At 40.9% G+C, this 22572-nt stretch overlaps 1 protein-coding gene across 1 annotated transcript; it reads right to left on the bottom strand.

The window, feature by feature from the left end:
* Positions 1-5348: 5348 nt before the first annotated feature.
* TMEM229A (transmembrane protein 229A) lies at positions 5349-6461 on the bottom strand. The gene has a single exon (XM_032642432.1). The coding sequence runs from the start codon at positions 6459-6461 to the stop codon at positions 5349-5351; it is 1113 nt and encodes a 370-aa protein (XP_032498323.1).
* Between the last annotated feature and the right edge of the window lie 16111 nt (positions 6462-22572).

The raw sequence follows: 22572 nt of genomic DNA, 5'->3' as shown, positions 1-22572 counted from the left end.
CATGAAACTCCCCTAGCTAATATTCCATAGGTGGACCTAAGCAACCACCAAAGGCTTTTCCTGGGTTGAACTAGGTTGAGATTCCAATGACGCAAACAGGGTTCCTACTGTTTAATCTTTTACTCCTATGCCTGCAGCCAATGTTGGTTTACTTGTTTGTTTGTTTGTTTTTCTGAAGTAATTTAAATTATACTCAAAGCTCTCAAAGTCCTATTGCTTAGACTCAGTGAATGGAGCATCATTTGAAAAGATATGATAAGTAGACCATAAGTATCATGGTAAAAGAATGAAATACTGATTTTTTTCTTTTAAATAAAGAGAAAGGAGTGTCTTTAAAAGTGTTTCATTGCAATACGCAAGCAGGCTGACCAGTATATATTAGCTCCTGGAAACTTTGAGAAGCCTTCTTCCTTCACAAATAGACAGTGGGGTTTATCATCTCAGCTTTAACACTTTTCCCCTCATTTAGTCTTTGCATGAAAAACACAATTAATGCTGTCTTGAAAAGTCCAAGCTGAGTTGAGAAACCATCTGTCAGAGATGTAAGAAATTCCAGCCTTGGATGGAAGGTTGGATGTTATTAATCTTCATGGTTTCTTTCAACCCTTAATTCTTCTTAATTATGGTAAAGATATATTTTCTTCTAAATGGGAAAGTTGATCCATGTGACTTGCATTCTAACAGTGGATTCTAACAGAATTTTTAAGAGGTTAAGATAAACATCAAACTTTTCTGTATATCAAAGACCAGCCTCTCTGTCTCTCTCGCTCTCCCCCTCTCTCTCCCTCTCTCTCTCTGTCTCTCTGTAGGAGTTGTCTAGTCATTTGTTTGACCATTTCTGAAAAAAGAATTTAAAAATTAAAGAAAAAAGTCTCCATATTTACATTCTCTTTATATTAAGAAAAAAAATCTCTAAGGAAAAATTTCTCTATACACATCACAGGTTAATTTACAATTTGGGTTGCTAGCAACTGTAATTCATTGCCTGTGTGATAGCTTCATGTCTCCGTGTTAAAAATTAGAAAAGAGGTCAGTTCTAATGAATAGAGGTCCACACAGACAAGTGTTGTTTCTGTTGGTTCCTCTCGTACCAAGTCTAAGAATAGAAAGGAAAAAAAAAAAAACAAAAACTGGCAACAGAAGAGAACCATCTTTTACTGCCATCTTTCCCTTCAGCATAAACTGAGGCATGTGTTTGATAGAGGGAAGGGAAGTGTGCTTCCTCAAACTCTCGCTCAGTAAAGGATATTAGTTCCATTAAGCACTGTTGGAAAGTATATTGGAGATAGTATATTTAAAATTAATTTAAAAGGTAAAGGGTTTTTAATGCCTTTTAATATAAGCAAACATTGATTTTATTAAAATGCCTTCAGATATTACAATACAATGACTTATTTATCACTCCAGGTCTGTATCATGTGTATAACTTCCTTTCCAAGTATACTGATTTTGTGTATTTTGGAAGTGGAGAGAGAACCAAAGCAGTCTACCAAAATTCTTCCTCACCATCCTTGAATAGAACCAGGTCTATCATGCCAACAGAGACTATTTCAAAACAGTAGAAATTATTATTTTTTAAAGGGATAGGATTAACCAATTAGATGTTTCTTAAACAACAAAGAATGTCATATTTTTCTAAGCTGTGTTTGACACAAAATGTCAAATATTTATAATAAAATATTAAAGTTAAGTACAGTGAAATGTATGAAATATTGAAAGGATTATCAACCTTGTTGGAGTCCTTGTATAGCATAGGAATGTCTATATTCATTGATTACATGAAAAACTTAACATTTCTCTTTAGATTGAAAGCCCAAATAGAATTGATTTAAAATTTAAAGCACTTCTAGTAAGAAATTTCAGCACTGTGTAAGTTAAACATGGAGTGAAAACCATATTTATTACTTTTTTTCTCATATTTTTCTGTTAAGAACTTTCTTAGACTCTGAGGTGTTTAATTGAACTCAACAAATATCTGCAAAATTTTCATTTTAATTTTTGGGCTGTTTAGCTCTTACAGTGAAGCCAATTCTGAGTGCTATATTAAATGCATAGCAATAATTATATGTATTTTCCTAGCTTGTGATATGAGGAATCTTGCATTTCAATATATTATTCTTATACTCAAGATCATCTGACTTCAAATGAAGAACTCTATTTCAGAGCACCGCTTGAATATAGACTATCACCCACCTGGGGATTAGAACTAAGCTGATTGTCAGTTATGCAACCTGGTATTAGTGCCCTTGTTATTTTCCATGGAATAAAGAGGCAACATGAAAGAGAGTCTTTGCTACTAGTGTCTAGCTTTTATACAGCTGCCCTTGCTTTTGTCATAGCGCAAGAGAAGAGAAATACAGATTGTAAGGTGAAATCCACAGAAGATTCAAAATCACTGTGGTCAGTAGATAGAGACATGACAGCCATGCTGTTAAGAAGACACTGGAGCCCAGTGTACTTGGATTCTATCTATTGATAAATAGCTGTATGACTTGGATAGTTACTTAACCTCTTTGGGCTTCAGTTTCTTTGTCCTCATGTAAAAGGAAAGTTGTTAGAGCTTTAAGTAAATATGTGTGTGTGTTTGTGTACATATAGATACACTTAAGGTATATACATATCATATATGATATGTATGTATCTTTAATATATATCATATATGAACCATAAGATATACATTACTTAAAATTAAATACATATATACTTGAGATAGATATATAAATAATATATTCATTTAGGATATACATGGCTATGTACATATATTCACTTACAATCATACATATACGATAATAGAACAGTTCTTGGCAGGTGGTAAGCACTACTTAACTATTAACTATTATTTTATTGCCTTATCATTTCTATATCTGAACTACTAATGAGTAACAAAGTTGATTGACCTGATGGTTCTTTCCTTTCCCTGCTTTTTCTTTAAACGTTCAAAGTTGCAGCAAAATGTTACTTTTAAGAGGTTGAGTAAACACAGAATGAGAAGCCCTAAAGCAAGGTGCTGAGTTAATAGACAGGATAATCACTTCCTGAAAACAGATGAAGGAGCTCTTTGTAGAACTAGCAGGGGGACTGTTAATGGGCTTTTGTTTTAGAGAGGATGGATTGAAGGAGAGGCTGGATGAGAGCCCTTACAACATCTGCCTTTCTCGTTGCCTATTACTGAAACAGTAGCCTTGCAAATAAGTATAATCACATATAAATCAAAACACTAGACTGTGAGCTCTATCAGGACAGAGATTTTGTCTATGTTGGGTCACTGCTGTCTCCACAGGGTCCAGGCAAGTGCCTGACAAACAGCAGGTTCACAATAACCATTTCTTGAATGAACTGAATGAATGAAAAATCTTGACCTTTCCTTTAAATAGGATTAACAGGAAAAGCAAAACAAACAAAATAGCAGGCTTTCCTACTTCCTGATGGATTTCTGACCCCAAGAATGCTGGTAAGCAGATTAAGCAGGGTTGAGGAGGAGCATGTGAATGACAGCACTGTGAATACGTACATTTAGCAAGTATTCCAGAAGCCACGGATTTGCTTAAGGCTTCACAGGAACGTGTGGTGTGGAGAGGTGCCGCGCTCAACTCTGATTCATGCACATGTGACACATTTGAATCACAAATATTTGGTCCAGCATCTAACTTTAGTGTCTATACTTATACTTTTTCTCTCCCCAGGTTTTCAGAAACCTTTTTCACAAAGTGATACTTTTACTCTCTGCAAACATTTAGCTTACTTTAGCTTTCTACTCAGCCTTTGACTGGCTAACACTATCAGTGTGACAGGATTTATTTCACAGGTGGGGTTTATCCTATAGCATTACTTATAGTTTACCTCACGACCTCGGACTATAGATTAAAATAATATAACATTCTTAGAGCTATGCCTGACTTAAATCTAAATGCATGTTCATTTTTACTGTCATAGCAAACATGTTTTTGAAAACAGAAAGAAGTCCCTTTTTATAGCATAGGCAAACTAATAATTTGAATAGGAATATATGTTCATTTATGCACACCATAAGTTCTCCTAATTTTCTTTGTAACGAAAACTGAGAAGGTATTAGTCATCCTTGGATGAGCCATACTCAGTTCTACTTGACTTTTCTAAATATAATGAAAACACAGCAAATAAATTTAAAGTACATTATTAATTGATTAGATATGATTTCTTAAAATGGTTTACATCATCTCTTTTAACTTCCATTCTTCCAAGCTTCCAGACATTAATAATGAGTCACCAAAAATCTATCATTGACTTATAATGCACATTACTACATCGGACTTGGCCCAAGAAATCTGTATGGGCCCCAAAGGAAACAGAAAAATGTTTACAACTGAGCCATGGCAGAAATAGGCTGAAAACACATATCTGTATTCTCCAAAAACAATTAGGGCTAATGTAATTAAGGTGAATATTCCGGTTCATTTTATTCCATGGAACTGTTTCACTCTTGAAGCCCCATGTAGGAAAGAGTCCTTATGGTTAGAACACTACTGAGGGTGGTATAATTTTGCTTGGCCCTTGTACACGTAAAGTAAACATTTTACATTATTGCACGGGGACAAAAATTTACAGCCAAAGATGACACAGGATCTGATTAAAGTTAACACACTTGGCGTTTAAGGCTAACCCACATAGGAAAGCAATCATTCCCAGGATGGAGATCAAATATCTTAACACAGTGTTACCTGAGTTGCTAGAAAAGATTTCTTGTCTAAAAATTGATCCATAGCATGTGTTTTCAAATTTGTCAGTCTCTTTTCATTTGTGTGCTAGACAGAGGCACTTTAAGAGCTATTAACTGTAGTCTCAGGAGTACAAGACTGGTTTTCAGCAGTCATTGGTAAATATGGCAAGGAATTAAAATGACATTGGATTAAAAAGAAAGTAAACAAATCATTAAATCAGAAAATTTCACCAAATCTTGTAAAAATCACTGGTCTCTGAGTTGAAGAACTTCCTCACTTAAAAAAAAAAAAAGAAAAATCAGTGGCTATCCCCCCACCCAAATAAGTGAATACTACAGCTTTTCGATGTTAAGGTATGATGGTTTTGCTGTTTGGGCTAGTGAGGGTTTTAAAATATTGACGAGTTAAGTACTTTGAGTTATGTTTCCAGCAATATTTCAAAGTATTGTAGTATTATGCAGAAATTCCAAATAGAAAAACTAAAATATCGAATAAAACAGGTTGAAAAAGTTTAGTAAAATGTATAAAAATTAAAAGGCTAAGAAACAAAAACAAAACCAAAAAAACCTCACCACGTTTTAAGTGTGTAAAAATAAATCACATTCATTCATGGAAATCCAGTGACTGTTTTTTTTTTTTTTTTTTTTTGTCTTAGTTAGTTGGTACGTACTGCACCTGCCACAACACGTTGGAAAGTAGGTCCTGGTACACACTAAGGAATATCCAACCAGGTAAATACATCAGGGTGATAAGGCCCATGAAATTGAGCGGATAGTGAGAATAGTCCCAGGAACAAGCACCCCAAGTGCGGAGTCCCAGACCCCAGGACAACTCCCACGCGTAGATGAAGATCACGTAGAAGGGCACTCGCTTCCAGGTGCCCCAGCCTCGACTGTAGTGGAGGTGGAAGTAGAGCTTTTCCACCACGAAACTGCAGCTGCCGTACATAAAGAAGGACCAGAGAGACGTGTGGCCGCTGCTTGTCCCGTCCCCCTGCCCCAGCAGGTTAAAGAAGAATGTGAAGAAAATCTCATCCAAAAAGCCGTGCATTCCGAAGAAAAGAAAGCGGAGCAGGTCCGGCAGCCCCTGGCTGGGGGCTCCCCCGGCGCCCCTGGGGCCGCGAGGTCTCCGCCGCCGGCCGCCGGCTGCCGCAGGGACCCGGGCGCCTGCAGGGGCGGGGGGCGCGCCCCGCAGCAGCTGTTGCTGCTGCTGCTGCCGCGGCTGGTACCGTAAGTGCAGGAAGCGCTTCAGGAACACTTGGCAGTGGTAGAGCGCCAGCACGTACTGCAGCGCCAGGTCCAGCGCCCCCGGCGCCGCTGCGCCCCCCGGCCCGCCGCCCTGGCTGAGCAACGCGCCCGCCAGGGTCTGCAGCCCCACGTGGGCCGAGGGGTAGAGGAGGAAATTGAAGACGAAGGCGCTGGGGCAGCGCCGCTGCTGCAGGTAGACCTTCTCCAGGGCAAAGTGGGTGAGCGAGTGCAGGAGGCAGTGGTAGGGCGAGGAGAAGCCCAGCATCCGGAGGTCGGGGCTGCGAACGAAGCGCCGCGCCGCAGACAGGAGCACGTCCAGGGTGATCCCGTGCATCCCGTAGAAGTAGAGGCGCATCCAGGCGGGCAGCGCGGCGCCCTCGGCCGGCGCTTCAGCAGTGGACAGCAGCTCTGGGCGGCTGACGGCTGCCTCGCCTCCCCGCCCGCCGGGGGCCCCCGAAAGCCTCGCCGCGCCGCCCCTCCGCGTGGGACCCTCGTCGTCCGCGTCCCTGCCGGCCATCGACTCAGAGGCTGCCGGGGCGCCCGAGCCCGCGCCACCGCTGCCGCCGCCGCTGCCGGGTGCGCGGAGCTGCGGGGCCGAGAGGCCGAGCCCCGCGCCGCCTCCCGGACGCTGCCGGCCCCCGGGGGGCGCGCGGGGAGCTCCGTCCCGGCCGCAGCCGGGCGGCGGCCGGAGCTGCTGCGATTGGGGGATGCGCGGGCCGCCCGGCTCGCGGAGTCCCCCCGCCGCGGCCCCGCCGCGCCCTCGCCTCCAGTCCCGGGCGAGGTGCCGCCGGCCAGCGCCCGCGCTCACCCTGCGCGGCCTATCGGGCGCCGAGGCCCGGCGAGGTGCAGTGGCGCCGGGGCCGAGGGGAGAAATGCAGAGGCTGGTGCAAACCCCATCTCCTCCGCGGCGCAGCCCCGCCGCCTCTGCTGCAGGCTCTAGAAGCGTAACGCGAGCAGCGACGCCCCTTCCCCCGGCCCTCCCCATGCCCCTCTCAGCCCGTGTCGACCTCTCCCGCCTTCGCAGTCCCCCCTCCACGCCCCAGCCATCCGCGCTGAGTCCCGCGGGGGTCCGCTGGGGAAGGCCCGGCCCTGCCTCTCCGACCGCGTACCACGCTCCGCACCCGCTCCCCGCCCGGGCCGGAGGCGTTTGCTGGGGCGGAGGCTCCGAGTGGAGAAACACCCAACAGGTGTGACTGCGAGCTGGTGGGCATCCCTTTTATCGAGGAACCAGGGCGAGGGCCTGGCTGGCGGAGACGAATGGCCGAGTGCCACCGACCAGAGGCTGGGCCTGAGACCGAACTATGGTGCTGTATACTTAATGTCCTTATTCAAAGCCAGCTGTGTCCCAGTCACAGAGAATAAACCGGAGACTGCAGGCCGGCGCGCCCCTGTGTTTCCCTGCTTGGGAAGTATTGCCGCCGGGCCTGGTCCTCTTTGTCAATCTCTCTGCCTGGACAGTCGGCTTGCCGCGGCTTGTTTGCTCCGGGCCGGGGACCGAGATTCAGAGTCCGCCAGAAGTTATGAAATGATTGGAGACCAGCTGGGTCGGGCATTGCTTTATCTTAAATCAAGAGTAGTACCTTTGCTCACACTGGCACACCCCAGTGGCCACTTTTTCTCCTTGCAGAAGAACTAGGTCATCCCAAAAATGGAGAGTGAAAAAGAGAGCGGGGATTTTTTTTTTTTTTTTTTTTTAGGTGGACAGGGTGAGGGACTCCAGAATTTTGGTGTTTGCTCCACTGTTTTTCTCCAATTTTGAATCAGGCTTAGAATTGGAGACAACCTTAGAGATAAATTATACTGACAGCTCCCCCCACCCCGCCAAAACAAACCAAAAAAAAAAAAAAAAAACCCCAAAACCCATAGATCATGTCTAGGCACAAACTAAATAATAGATCTAATTTGTAAGTTCAGATGTTTCTTGGGTGGAAAGCTTTCTGGGGATTTTTTTTTTCCTCGGGAAAATAAATATTCTGAGGCAGTCCTCCATTTTTTTTGTTTGTTTTTTTCGGTACGCGGGCCACTCATTCTTGTGGCCTCTCCCGTTGCGGAGCACAGGCCCCACTCATTCTTGTGGCCTCTCCCGTTGCGGAGCACAGGCCCCACTCATTCTTGTGGCCTCTCCCGTTGCGGAGCACAGGCCCCGGACGCGCAGGCTCAGCGGCCATGGCTCACGGGCCCAGCAGCTCCACGACATGTGAGATCTTCCCGGACCGCGGCACGAACCTGTATCCCCTGCATCGGCAGGCGGACTCTCAACCACTGCGCCACCAGGGAAGCCTCAGTCCTCCATTTTTAAAGCAGCTTTCTCTCTACTCTCTCCCCTTCATTTCAACCCCTTATATTACAATCAGTCTGTGGTTACTAAATTGTCGGTGAGTTAGGGAAGAGAGAGAAATAAGAGTGTGGTGAGGAGAAAAATTGTTAAGGTGATATCAACACTTGAATAAAGCCAAGTTCTTATTTATTTATTATTAAAAGCTTTGTTTGAATGTGGTTCATTTGCAGGTTTCTTTTAGCAACTGTCAAAAGTCAGTGTGTGGACGTTGTCATGCTACTGACAGAAGCATCAGGCAGCAGACTCATCAAACCTGTTGTAAAACAGACAGGGTTAGTTGCCCAAGGGCATGAGCAAGTATGATGAAGAGAAATAATAATGCAGACATTTTCATGAGCACCTACTATATATAAGATGCTATGTGCATTGGGGAAAGAAAGGGTTATAAGATGCACAGTTTAAGAAGCGTATAGTCTAGTGGATATGACAACAATCTACCATACCTGTGTAAAGCTTACTTATTTATGATTCTTATTAATAACGAATTATGACTGGCTAGTAATACACACCAGATAAAACGTTTCTTTGAGTTATTATTTTACTAAATAAAGAATTTAGGGCCCAATTTATCAGGTAATAAACAAATGCTTTCTGTTTCCATAATTGCTATTCAGACAAGGAAACACTTCATCATAATAGCGTAAATATAGTGATTCAAACATGCATACAGTAACTTGCTAGATTAAACCTGAATTACTTTCAGATGATAAATTAAACTTCAATGACCCAAGCCTTCTATTTATTCTAACTTTTTTTAAAGATGCAAAGAAAACCTTGAAACGTCTAATTTTGTAATCCAGTCTAGTTCATCCCAGGGAGTATAGGAAAATCTTTTGAACTAAATGAAAAATTAGAGCTTCTTTTTCTATATTTTAAATCTCAGCATTTAAAAAATTTCTATTACATCAGTATGATATCAGTAAATAGGACATGTATAAATTTTATATTAGTATAATATTAGTATATAAATTATATCAGCATCATAGGATGTATATAAAATTTATACATGTATAATACATATACATATATGAAACATGCTTACTTTAAAAAAATTAATTAATTTAAAATTTTTGGCTGCATTGGGTCTTTGGTGCTGCATATGGGCTTTCTCTAGTTGCTCTGAGCGTGGGTTACTCTTCGTTGAGGTGTGCGGGCTTCTCACTGCAGTGGCTTCTCGTTGCAGAACATGGGCTCTAGGTGTCTGGGCTTCAGTAGTTGTGGCACATGGGCTCAGTAGTTGTGGCGCACGGGCTTTGTTGCTCCACAGCATGTGGGATTTTCCCGGACCGGGGCTCGAACCTGTGTCCCCTGCTTTGGCAGGTGGATTCTTAACCATTGTGCCACCAGGGAAGTCCCATGCTTGCTTTTTAAATGAGGGGATATATAATAAAAAGTTTGGATCTTACCACTGTGGTTATTGTAGTGCTCTACCAAGTGGCTTAGACTACTAAAAATCTCATTCTTCGGGGACACTTTTAAAATCTGTTTTTCATTTATCTTAGAAGTGATGAAAAATATGTCAATAGTTTTAAAACTAGAGTAGAAAGTACATCTATTACTTGTTATTCTTTCCATGTTTTTTTATATTTCACTGTGGCCTCTACTTAGTCACAGTACTTTCAGAATGGGAAACACTAACTTAAAAAGAAAAAGCAAGGGCTTCTCTGGTGGCGCAGTGGTTGAGAGTCCGCCTGCCGATGCAGGGGACACGGGTTCATGCCCCGGTCCGCGAAAATCCCACATGCAGCGGAGCGGCTGCCTGTGTTCCGCAATGGGAGAGGTCACAGCGGTGAGAGGCCCGCTTACCGCAAAAAAAAAAAAAAAAAGCAAAAGGTAAAAAGAAAAGTTTTTTAAAAGGCATGAGACAAAGTGCAAGAAAAATATTCATTGTATAAATTACCTTTAATTCTTTTCACTCATTGCCTCTTTTTTTTTTTTTTTGCGGTACGCGGGCCTCTCACTGTTGTGGCCTCTCCCGTTGTGGAGCACAGGCTCCGGATGCACAGGCTCAGCGGCCATGGCTCACGGGCACAGCCGCTCCGCGGCATGTGGGATCTTCCCAGACCGGGGCGCGAACCCGTGTCCCCTGCATCGGCAGGCGGACTCTCAACCACTGCGCCACCAGGAAAGCCCATAAATTCTTTTAATTCATAAAGCTTGGGGAAAAAAAGAAGTAAATTGTTTTGATAAAGCTTGCTTAAACAATAAAATTTCACCTTGAGCAATGTTCAAATCAGAAATACTCCCTTTGTGTAATCTTTGTCTGCCTGCATGTGCCTCACCTTGAGTGCCCCAAGGAGACTCTTTTCCCCACCCCTGTTAATTCCATTTTTTCTCATAGGAAGTAGCTTCTTTTGAATCATAATATTCCCTTATATTGGTTAGGGGTTAATTGGTAACATAGATGATCACAGTTAATGGATACTACCTCTTGAATACCTACTTATCAGCTGTGAGCTTCACATGTATTATCAGTAATTCGTACAAAGGTTCTCTTATTTTTTTTTAACATATATTGAAACTAAGGTTCAGAAAAGTTGCTTGTTCAATGTCTCAGCTAATAAGCCAAAAGACAAGCCGTGAAGCTGTTTCCACTTGACCCTAAATTTCATTTGCCTTATACTGTCTTACCCACTATGTTTTCATATTGAAGTCACTTGAATGAGTTGAAGTGGCAGACTTAATAAGTAAAGAAATCAATTTTGTTTATAATTCCAGTGAGTATTAATTTAACAATCCCTAACTCCTCCCTTGTTACTGTCTCCCTTTTGTTACCATGCTTTTTGTTTTAATCATCTATCTACACAGTCATTTTATATCATTTTTTCTCTCTCTGTACATTTACTTATTTATTTTATCCATCTTTCCTTCCGGGTTCCTTTACAGATTAGTAAATGGCTATTTATTTGGACAAGTGTGGCTATGTGGAATGGGTTGCTATCTGGTACCAATGTGAGAATGGAAGAAGATGGGGTCAGACGATAGGAAAATGAGTATGGAATGCAAACGTATCCCTGTGGATTGTTAGTACATGTTTCTAGACATCGAAGTTCAGCAAAACGGCTCTCTGCTATTCTAGCTGTTAACACCCCTATTCGTGGTTACCCTAATTTGAAAACCTTGGCTTGGTTAAGTGCAGTGATTTAAATAGATTTGCCTGTGTCCATTTATTTAACCAAGTCCATTTATACCTGGTGGATCTCCAAAACCAAAGTGCAGATTATATTTTAATATTTTCAATATAGAAAAAAAATACCAGTCAAAAAATACGTTGTCTGCTCACCTGGAGACTTTGGGAAAAGATCTATCCAATTTTTCAAAGCCTCGTTTGGCAGTGGGGTGCAGTAAGAGGGTAGCTGAACAAACACCTCAGTCAAAGAATTCCAGTTCTGTGGTGGAAATCAAGTGTCATGAGTGCTTGGACCCTGTTCCACTTCTTACATTTACTGAACCTACTGCATTCGAGGTATCCTGCTGTGAACCAAGGATGCAAAGCTGAGCGCCGCATGGATCTTATCCTCACTGAGATCAAGGTTTTGGTTACAAGGTTCATTCTTAATTATCATGAGCGAGATGGTAAATTCTGGACAGAAAGAAATGTATATATAGCACAATGGGTATGGGGCTCTGGAGGGATCTGGTTTGTTGCGTCTGCCAGGACAGACAGGTCCCGTGCGCGCTAGCAAGAACCCAACTACCGACTCCTGTGATTCACAGAGCAGGACGGAACTCTGCTGGTTGTTTGCCTTCAGCTCTTGTCCCACCAGTCAAGAGGTAGATTAGTAGGTAGGAGGTAGGTAGGGGTGAGTGGAATTTATTGGCTGTTTTGGTGAAACTACATTAACACCAGAAGGCAAGGTCTTTCCTCTTGCACCACAGAGTGTTGTGAAATGACTTCATTACCAGGAGTAAAGGTAGTATTATACATTTTATAGTTTAACACCTAGTTATGGCTCGTCTTAACTTTTTCTTCAGTCATTATCGCATTTCGTCCTCAATCTTGTGACTACGGAGCTATTTTTATAATTCATATTTAACAAGTAAAACCAGAAAATATGACTTGATTGCCAAAACTCACACACTTTGTTAGTGGCAGCACTGTTTCTCATGTAGAATTTGAAATCTCCTTCTTCCAGACCACACTGCCTCTCTGACAAGAGGTCTCTTCCCCACGGGAGGATTCTTGGCTATGAAACAAGCTCACTGATCAGGGCTCTGAAGAGGGGAGCTGTTTTCACTTCAATTCCAGAGGACAGGTGAAGGAAGCTTGAATAGTCTCATTAGCCTACAGCCTGGATTTCTTCGACCTTCAGGTGAGGGTGCAGCTCCCAGGACCCAGTATATTCATCGCCTTCCTTAGCTAAACTGCTGGCTCTGTTTCTGGTCACTAGTGATGCCTGGTGGTTTCCTTCCTCCTTTAGCTGTAGTTATTTGGCTTGACCTGTGTGGTCATGTTTCTTCTGTGATTAGTCATGCTGGTGACATATTGCTATCTTCTGGCTATGACTGCCATAAATAACTCTTGCCTTAAAGAATAGATATTTCTTATATTTATCTCATATCTAAATTTTATTTAATTTAACATAGCTAAATAGAAACATATTTAAATATATTTTTCTTAATTCAGCAAACAGTTATGGAACAATTCTGAGCAATATTTTGTGCTATGTCCCAGACATACAAAAATAAATATGGCAAAGTCTATGTCCTCTTGGAGTTTAAAATACAGCTTATTACAAAAGATATAGTTGCCTATTGAAGAAATTGGATATAAAAGTAAAAAATAAAACAAGTACCTATCACCCATGATACCACAACCCTTAGATAATTACTGTTAATATTTTGGTATATAGCCTTTCAACACATTATACTATCACCAGAAGGATGTTATATCATGCATTCCTTTTGTAATTTGCTTTGTCAGTTACTGATGATTAGGGAGTATCTTTCCATGTGATAGTCTGCTACATCATTGGTAATGATGACAAAGGATTCCTTCGTATAGATATTCCATCATTTGTTTAGCCAATCCAATCTTGGGCTGCTTAGTTTGCTTCAAAAAACTTTTGCTGTCATGAGCTTCTATGTGACGAGCGTCCTCTTCATGATCTTTTTCATGTAGCCATGAAAATTATGGCGGGGGAGGGGAGCAGAAAGGAAGAAGGAAGGGGAAACATATGGAAAAATACAGAGCGAGAGTGACTGTGTCTGATTCCTCCCGCCCTTCCTAACTCCCACGTATGAGGCAGACATAATTATTGCAGCATTCTTTCCTACTAAGTCCAGACTTGTCTTAGAATCCTATTCAACAGAGTGATCTAGGAAGACATCACCACTACAGGAGTTGGCGGAAAAAATGAATCTTACTTGGAATGCCCGTTCTAGAATGTATATGGGACATTTATCTCTCTTTAAGCAAATTAGATATATGGAAATCAGCATTTATACACTTATACTCTCGTGATTCGGATAATTGTTTATTCTATAAAAGTTCTCTCCTTCGTAAGCAAATCCTCACAGTAGAATTTTTTGAGATCACAAGTTTTCCTAGTACATTACATGTATTGTTTGAGTTACACACAACTATTTTTTTTATTATTTAAATTGTACAATTTTCCTTTTATTTTAATTTATCTTATTTATTTTACTTTTGGCTGGGTTGTGTCTTCCTTGCTGTGCGCAGGCTTTCTCTAGCTGCGGTGAGCAGGGGCTACTGTTCGTTGCCTTGCACGGACTTATTGCGGTGGCTTCTCTTATTCCGGAGCACGGGCTCTAGGGACACGGGCTTCAGTAGGTGTGGCACGCGGGCTCAGTAGTTGTGGCTCGCAGGCTCTAGGGCACAGGCTCAGTAGTTGTGACGCACAGGCTTAGTTGCTCCGCGGGCATGTGGGATCTCCCCTGCTTGAACCCGTGTCCCCTGCATTGGCAGGCGTATTCTTAACCACTGCACCATCAGGGAAGCCCAGTGCATTTGTAATTTTGATAGCTATTGCCAAACTGTTCTCCCAAGAAAGTACATCAATTGCACTCCCACCAGCAATTATGAAAGGGACTATTTCTACACAATTTTGCCAGTGATGTTTTATTACACTTTTTGATGTTTGCCATTCTGATATGTGAGAATAGTATCTCATTGTAGTTTTAATTTTCAATTATGGTATTATGACTGCAGTAGGGCATTATATTATGTATAGAAGAACTATTGGTCTTTCCTTTTCTATGAACTATCTGTTCATATCCTTTTCCATTGGGTTAATAGGTCCTTTTAAATTTATTGGCAGCAGTTCTTATTTATTAGAGAAATTCATTCTTTGTGCAAAGCACAAGACTTTTGGGTCTAAATTTCATGTTCCCACCACTATATTAAACAAATAAATAAAGCATCGTTTCTAATGATAGTGTCTCCAGAACTTGCAAATCTTTCATATTCTTTCCATTTGCATGTAATGATACTCCCTTTTGTTTTTCACCCCATAAGGTTATTTCTTCCCTGTAATTAACTTACAATGCTGATGAATTTCACCTTCTGTCTAATTTTCCTGATTTCTAAAGCATCTTTTGGGGACCTTCCAAAATTCTACCAAGAATAATTTTACCTGTAAGAATACTCCTTCTTACCAAGAGGCATTTCCCTTTAATGAAAATTTTTACCCAAATATCTGGAAACAAATTAACTTATGCATTTTAGAATTTCACAGTGGCATAGATCTCTTTTCCGAATCCAAGCATTTTGGGCACCCAGATTTTTCTGGGTATGTGAGAGAGCAAGCTGTATTCCCTGAGCTCACTCCTCCTCGCACCTAACTGGTGGCAATTATCTCACTCCTGCTCTGGATTTACCTCCATAGGGTGGTCTACCCCTCCTGTCTGCTGGTCCATCGAGTCTGTCCCAGAAAGAAAGTGTTGCACCACTTTTTCCCATGCCCTTCTTGTCCACAGAAGAATTTTAGTGGATTATGGTTAACCAAATACAAATTCTGCAAACATAAAGAACAGATTGTAATTGACAACCCCTTTGTTTTCAAGTTATTCATGTGGCTTTTCAGCAATAACACAAAGCTCTCTTTGTCTTTGAAAAACAGAAAGAACCTCTTAACTCACCAAGTATTTAAATCTACTCAATATGATGGGTGGGCTAATGCGTGAATCCTGGCCTGGTACAAAGGAAGTGCTGTGAAAAACTCATTCTCGAGCCATATATGCTGCTAAATTTGCCACCGTAAACAGTACTGAGGTAAAAAACTGAGAGGGATTAAAGAATGTTCAAAGATTCACAGTGGGAGAAATTCATGTAGTTGGGAACTTAACTATAAAGAAAGGCATTAGGACCCAGGGTTATTTAGTCTGCAAAAGAGAAGTCTCCAGAGTCCTTTAATAAGTGTTTCTGAGTCATAAAGTAAACATGGAAAGGATGGTTACATGTTCTTTATCTGGGGATAAGGGAAAATGAACACATAAAATATGAGGAAAAATATAGGCTAGAAACAAAATAAACACTTTGAATCTATTCCATATTTTAAAATAAGGATGTGCTCTTTTCTCTACATATAGTATAATTTAATAAAAAGTTAAAAAAAGAAGATCTGATTTTTGTCTGTGTGGGATGCCTCTGGAATAGTCAGAGAGCTAGATGGTTTTCTGAAGCTTAGTGGTAATGAGTGTGGCTCTGCCATAAGATTGCTTAGACTAACTCCTAGCTCTGTTGCTTTCTTTTTGGATAACCTTGGGTAAACCTCTCTCCTCGCTTGTCCCAGTCTCACTTCTCACTTCTAAAATAGGGATGATAGCGTTGTTATGAGGATTAGGTGAGATAATGTACGTGTCCTTGTTTTGATTTGGTTTTGTTTTAAAAGGCAGTACATTCAAATCTTAGTGGTCTAAACAAGAGGCAAATTATTTTTCTCTTATGAATAATTTCCAGTAGATGTCTGGAGTTATGTGGTGCTATACAGTTCCTGGTACCCAGGTCCTAGCTCATGTGGTTGCCCTACTATGTATCATTTTCATTCCTAAGTATATGTCTATTCTAGCTATCTAGTTATTGTCTGCATTCTAGCCATCAGGAAGGATGAAGAAAAGGCTCTTGAAAACACTTCCATTCCCAGCCCTTTGGTCACAATTTAGTTGCATGATGACTCCTACCAACAAGGGAGATTGGGAAGCTTAGTCTTTTTGCCAAGCAGCTGGGTACTGATTTGTAGCCACAAATCAGTGGTTCTCTTAGTATAGATGATAGGGGAATATTGTTGGGGAGGAAGAGAAAGAAGGCAGATATTTCAAAATATCTAGCAACTTCTGCTATAGGGTACAAAATGCTTAACACAGAATCTAGCAACAAATTAAATCTCTTATGACTGCTATCATTTCAAACGCAGATTTATATGTACAGGATTCAATCAGCTCTTTTCACCTGGGTGTTCCGCAGGCACTACCAACTCAACATTTCAAAAAAGTGAAGTCCTTATGTCACTCTTTATTGTCTCTCATTATTACCCACTCAGAGGAAATCTGCTCTGCCATTCTTGTTCTGAGTCTTGGATAATGGCTTCACCACCCATCTCCCTTGGGGTCTCTCTCTGCTACTTCTTTTTCTTCACTCACTCTATCTTAGTTTCAAAGACGTGTCAGTTCTTGGGAAATGTCCCTCAGATACGGACTCTTTTCTCTACTCTCACTATTCATTATCTTAATTTCACAAGTCTTTAGAATGTGGTTTATAAGGCCTTTCATAGTCTGACTCCAATTTATTTTTTAGCCCACACATCTTGTACTCCAGCTACTCTGTGTTAAAAAGATAAAACAAATATTTATATTTTTAGTTTTCTAAGCAAAATTTGAACAGAATATTTATTTGTTTAATAAAGGGTTTAATTTTTTTAACAAAGATAGTGATTAAAAACCTACACGAGCAACCAGTTTTATATACTACAGTCAATGCAAAATCAGAAGCTGTTTTCTGAATGGGGCATCTCTATATGTGTCTCAACAAGTGAAAAAGTTGCCAAGAAATAAAAACCATGTACCTTCTTTTTCACCTATATTCACTTCATTTACAATCTTCCCTCCAAAGCCTACAGACTCACAGGAAAGTGAGAACATTTCAGAGTTACCTGCTTCTGCTCCAACTTTACTCTCCATACTCTGTTAAAGATTTGTGAATGACCCATTAAAAAAAATAAACTTGCTCTGTAAGCAGTTGAGCCCTAGCTATTTGGTTGTTTTAAGTTCTTAATCATTTTTCTTTCTAGTCTGTTAAATATTCAGACTCTTTTCCTTCACTGGGATTCAAATGTTCATAAGACTTTGAATCCAGAATCTGGAATATGAATTTGTGCCTGTGTCTTATCTCTTTAACCCAACAGTCCATTCGAAAAGTCATTGTCGTCAACTTAGAGGACCCAGTGCAGACTCTGGCTATATATATCTAACTAGATGAGGATAAAAGCTAGGGCACTTTAGTGGTTAGAAGTTTAGGCTCTGGAGTTGGAAGGCTATAATTCTAGCTTCATCATCACCTGGTCATGTGACCTTGGGCAAGTTCCTTAGTAACTTGGTGCCTCTCTAAAATGGGGGTTAGACTAGTTTTGTACCTATTTCAGAGTTTTTTCTTTTTTTTAAGATTAAAAGGGTTAATGTTTGCCAGGCTCTTAGACCAATGCCTGGTTTATAGCAGATACACAATAAATGATAGCTTTCTAACAATGCCATTGTTCAAGCAACTGCTTTTTGCCTGTAGTGTTTGTTTCTCCAGGCTTAATAGTCTCTCACTCAGGTGCCTAATCTTTGAGCTCTATTTTAGATTACCACATAAAACACAGAATATTCATAAAGCACTATCAATTGGTAATATTATTATTTCTTAAATTGTAGATGAAGAAATAACTCAAAATTGTTAGAAATTTTCCCAAGGTCTTAGAGTATCTGAAAGTTAGAGCTGAGATTTGAACCTAGATCTGTCTGTCTCCCAATGCTGAACCTTTTCTACATTATCAGACACTTGGAAATTAAGGCTTGAATTTAGTTTGAAATTCCAATGGCTGTATTTTCAGGGGATTAAAGAAAAAATGTCAGTTTGTGTTGAAATTGTTATCTGTTGAATTCACGAATGCCTTTAACTTATTCTGTATCCCTCTTCCCCCCAAACAGGCATAACCGAAAGCTTATAAATCTAACCAAACTAACATTAAATTATTTCCTTTCTGAACGATGGCCAACATTTTCCCTGACAACAACAACAAAAATCTTTCATTCTCTGATTTCTCCTTCTTTGTTTTTATACAGTACAATGTGGTTGTTGTTATTATTCTTATTGAGAATCCAGGTCTATCGATAATCAATTACATTTATTGTGTATATATTATGTCATAATGTGCGAAATTACCCACAAATAATTTTATTTAACCCACTCAATAATCCAGCAAAATAGGGACAAGTTTGCTCTCCAGTGGGCAAGTCTGCAAAGAATTTTGATTGTTCCAGCTGAGGGATGTATCGACATCTAGGGAGTAGAGCCCGGGATGCTGATAAACATCCTACAATGCACAGGATAGCTTCTTCCAACAAAGAACTAACTGGTACAAAATGATGATAATGCAGAAGTAGAGAAACTCTGCTATAAAGTCTTATGACCTCTGTATTATAGAAGAAGAAAGCTCAGAGAGGCTAAGTAACTTGCCCAAAGTTACAGCCTATAAATGTCAGAGCCAGGCCTAGAACCTAGATATATCTAGCTCAAAGTCCATGTTTTTCCCCATAGAGAGGCAAAGATAATTTCAGTTTAGAGAAGGCAAAGATTAGTACATATACATCCAAACCATGAATTAACCTTAAGTGATAATTAAATGAAGACCCACCATTATCAAATGAAGTCTTTAGCAAAAGCTTCTGACCTTGCTGTGATACCTGAGGTTAATGTCTAGAGTACTTGATATAGAGAAATAAAACTGTAATCATGTCAGAAAAAGGGGAATCACTTTTTTCCCCCCATTTAATCACTTCTTTTTTGTTTCAGAAAATGCTGTCGCTGGATGTTAAAATGATGTCAAGTGGATGAAAAAAGGCATAGGCAATCAGATAAAATTATTCAGGTTTCTGGGGAAAGGGATCATCAAATAATGCTCCATCATGGCTTCACTAAAAGTAGACACTTTATAATGGAACCAAAATTGATACCAAGAAAGACTTGATATTATAGTGGTAAACTGCCTGAAATGCTAAAGTCTTATAAATAAGTTAGTTGCCATTTAGAAAATACAACTAGAGCGTTTGGCTTATTCAAAAACAGGACTGCCTGTTTTTGAATAGGCAGTATTTTATAGGGAATAAAATGCAAAGGAATCGCTTTGCATTTTATTCCCTATCCAGCTAACTATGGCATACTAGGGGTTATATTTTTAACCTTATATATGTTCTCATGTAAGCACTTTATAGAGACTGAACTTAAATATTTTAGAATTTTGTCCCTGCAGAGGAAATCATACATCCTCTGAACCATATCCATAGTATTTCCATAATAGCAAGTGGCAGATGAATATATATGAAAAGTGAAGGACAGGTCAGATGTTATCCCTATATTTTAGAACTTAGGGGGCAGGTGGGATGGTGACATTTCTATCTGCAGGGCAGGGTGTAGCTTTGACGTTGATGTATTTAGACCTAGAAGACTTCAAATGTAATTCCCTGCTCTACCTAGACCAGTTTCTAGTGCCCCGACCAAGTATTTCTAGAACACCTGATAACTCATTATTCAGAGCATTTGCCAACACCTTTGTTTTTTTTATTTCTGACGTCACTGCGCAGCTTGTGGGATCTTAGTTCCCTGACTAGGGATTGAACCCACGCCCTCAGCAGTTAAAACACAGAGTCTTAACTACTGGACCACCAAGGAATTCCCTATTTTTATTTATTTCTTTTGGACTATAAGCTTTGTGAGGACAGGGTTTGTGCTAACTTTTGTAGTATTTGATATTTCCTTAATGAATTTTTAATGGAGTTTTCCTTTTAGGTATAGGTAGTTTAGTTAAAAGAGATCTGCAGATAATACAAAAGAACACCAAAGGGGGAGGAAATAGATATAAGTATTTGTGTACACAGAGAAATGGAAGCTGAGAGAACAGAAGAGAAAGGACATAGATTGAAATCAGAAGTCGAATAAAAAGCTAAGCATAGATTTCCAAGAAGCATTCATAGTGAACAGGCCACTAGAAAACAAAGGACCCTATTTGAAGGTACTTCTGAACCCACCGTAGTCCGCAGAATAAGAGATGAGCAGGGAACTCAATACTTTTACTTCCCTCTGCATAGATTCTGTAGTTCTCATCTACTCTGGTTGAAACGTACTCAAGAAAAAGAGAGGACTTAGTGATTATTTTGATTATTGCTTCACTGTTTGTTGGAGGAGGTCGCTGAGAGGATGTGACCACAAGTTGACCTGTGATCTGGACCCTGGCAACTGGAGGCTCTTCACCCTCACCCTTGTCCTTGGAAAGTATGTTCTGCCTACGGTTCCCACAGCGGGAGCTATTTTCAAGGACACAGCCTTGAGACAGTAATGTGCTGTTGAGATCATCTGGACGGGATACATGACTGAACTTTGTTAAGAGCTCTATGCAAACGTTTAAGATTCTGGCAGGTGGCTGTGGAGATCTACTCATCTTGTGGCTGCCCAAGACAAGCCTCGTACATAAATTCTCTTGCTTATTAAACCCACCGTTAACTAATCTGGAATGATCTGTCTCCTTCCTTGGTCTCTTCTTGCCCTCTGTGTACGGGGACCAGTTTGCAAACCAACATTGTGCCTTTCCATTTTGGAATGAATATACACCTAAAATGTAAATAGGTGTTCCTGGGCAGATTTTGATAGCTTTTGGTATTTGTAACAATACAATTTTTTTAAACTTCCTTATTCCTCAAGGAAATTTTTTTCTTTGTTTTTTTTCTTTTTTGCGGTACGCGGGCCTCTCGCTGTCATGGCCTCTCCCGTCGCGGAGCACAGGCTCCGGACGCGCAGGCTCAGGAGCCATGGCTCACGGGCCCAGCCGCTCCGTGGCATGTGGGATCCTCCCGGACCGGGGCACGAACCCGTGTCCCCTGCATCAGCAGGCGGACTCTCAACTACTGCGCCACCAGGGAAGCCCCCCTCAAGGAAATTTTGATTAAACAGGTTTTGGGTACATTTTGGCTTGTTGGGAAATATTTTAAATTTATTTCATACAAACTTGATCTTTTATTTATAACATATTATTAGAATAAAGTATTAGAATAATACTTTGAAAAATAAAAGTGTGATGAGCACAAGATACTAAAATACGGTAAGCCACACTATAGCTCACTTGCAAAATCAGGTCACTGAGGAAATACGGACTCGGAACTCCTGAAATATGTGAGCAGGGAGAAGTCTCTGAAAGGTGAACAGTAATGGGTAACTGGAATCTCTCCATCTTAGCCTGCTCAGTGTATTAGAGCATCTTGAGAAGTTGTTTTCACTGACTCATTGTCATCTGAGGGTAGAGAGAACTTAATGAGTCCAAGTAAATGTGGCCACAGCAAAATTCTGTAAAAGAATAGAGTCCACGGGGTTAAACCCATTGCCATTGCTGAGTTTTGTGTGGTACAAGAGCCTGTGACTGGGTAATTCCCCCGGTCGAACTTTGGTGTGACAGACTGCTTTTCTCTGCTCCAAGCCACAGACTTGCCTTTGGCCATTCTGGATATCAGACCCTTGTCAATCTCCTGTTTGCTTGAGAGCTTGAGAAAACCCTGTGCTCTGGAGTGAGGAAGTGACTTGGCCAGGGTTACCCAACTGACTGTTTGCTCATATAAGTCTCCAGTTCAGACGTCTGGCCCCTCAGTTTAGTTCTCTTGCTCCTACACTGTGCTGGTTCTATAATGTGCCAAAGAGTGAGTAACAGAATGAGAGAGGAATGTGTAGATTCATTCTCACTCTAAGGATTACAAGACAAAGTATCTGCTTCCTGGTGGGCTACAGAAAAAAATGTCTTAAAACAAAACAAAACCAAATAATGAAACCAAGCTGTCTGAGATTTTTGTGTGTGTGTGTTATGCGGGCCTCTCACTGTTGCGGCCTCTCCTGTTGCGGAGCACAGGTTCTGGACGCACAGGTTCAGCGGCCATGGCTCACGGGCCCAGCAGCTCCGCGGCATGTGGGATCTTCCCGGACCAGGGCACGAACCCGTGTCCCCTGCATCGGCAGGCAGACTCTCAACCACTGCGCCACCAGGGAAGCCCTCTTTTGCATTTTAAGACTCTTTTTTTCTACAGAAACTTCTCA

This window comes from Phocoena sinus, chromosome 9 (genome assembly GCF_008692025.1).
Source record: "Phocoena sinus isolate mPhoSin1 chromosome 9, mPhoSin1.pri, whole genome shotgun sequence".
In the NCBI taxonomy this organism is placed as follows: domain Eukaryota; kingdom Metazoa; phylum Chordata; class Mammalia; order Artiodactyla; family Phocoenidae; genus Phocoena; species Phocoena sinus.
This window is presented reverse-complemented; position numbering and strand designations above follow the sequence as displayed.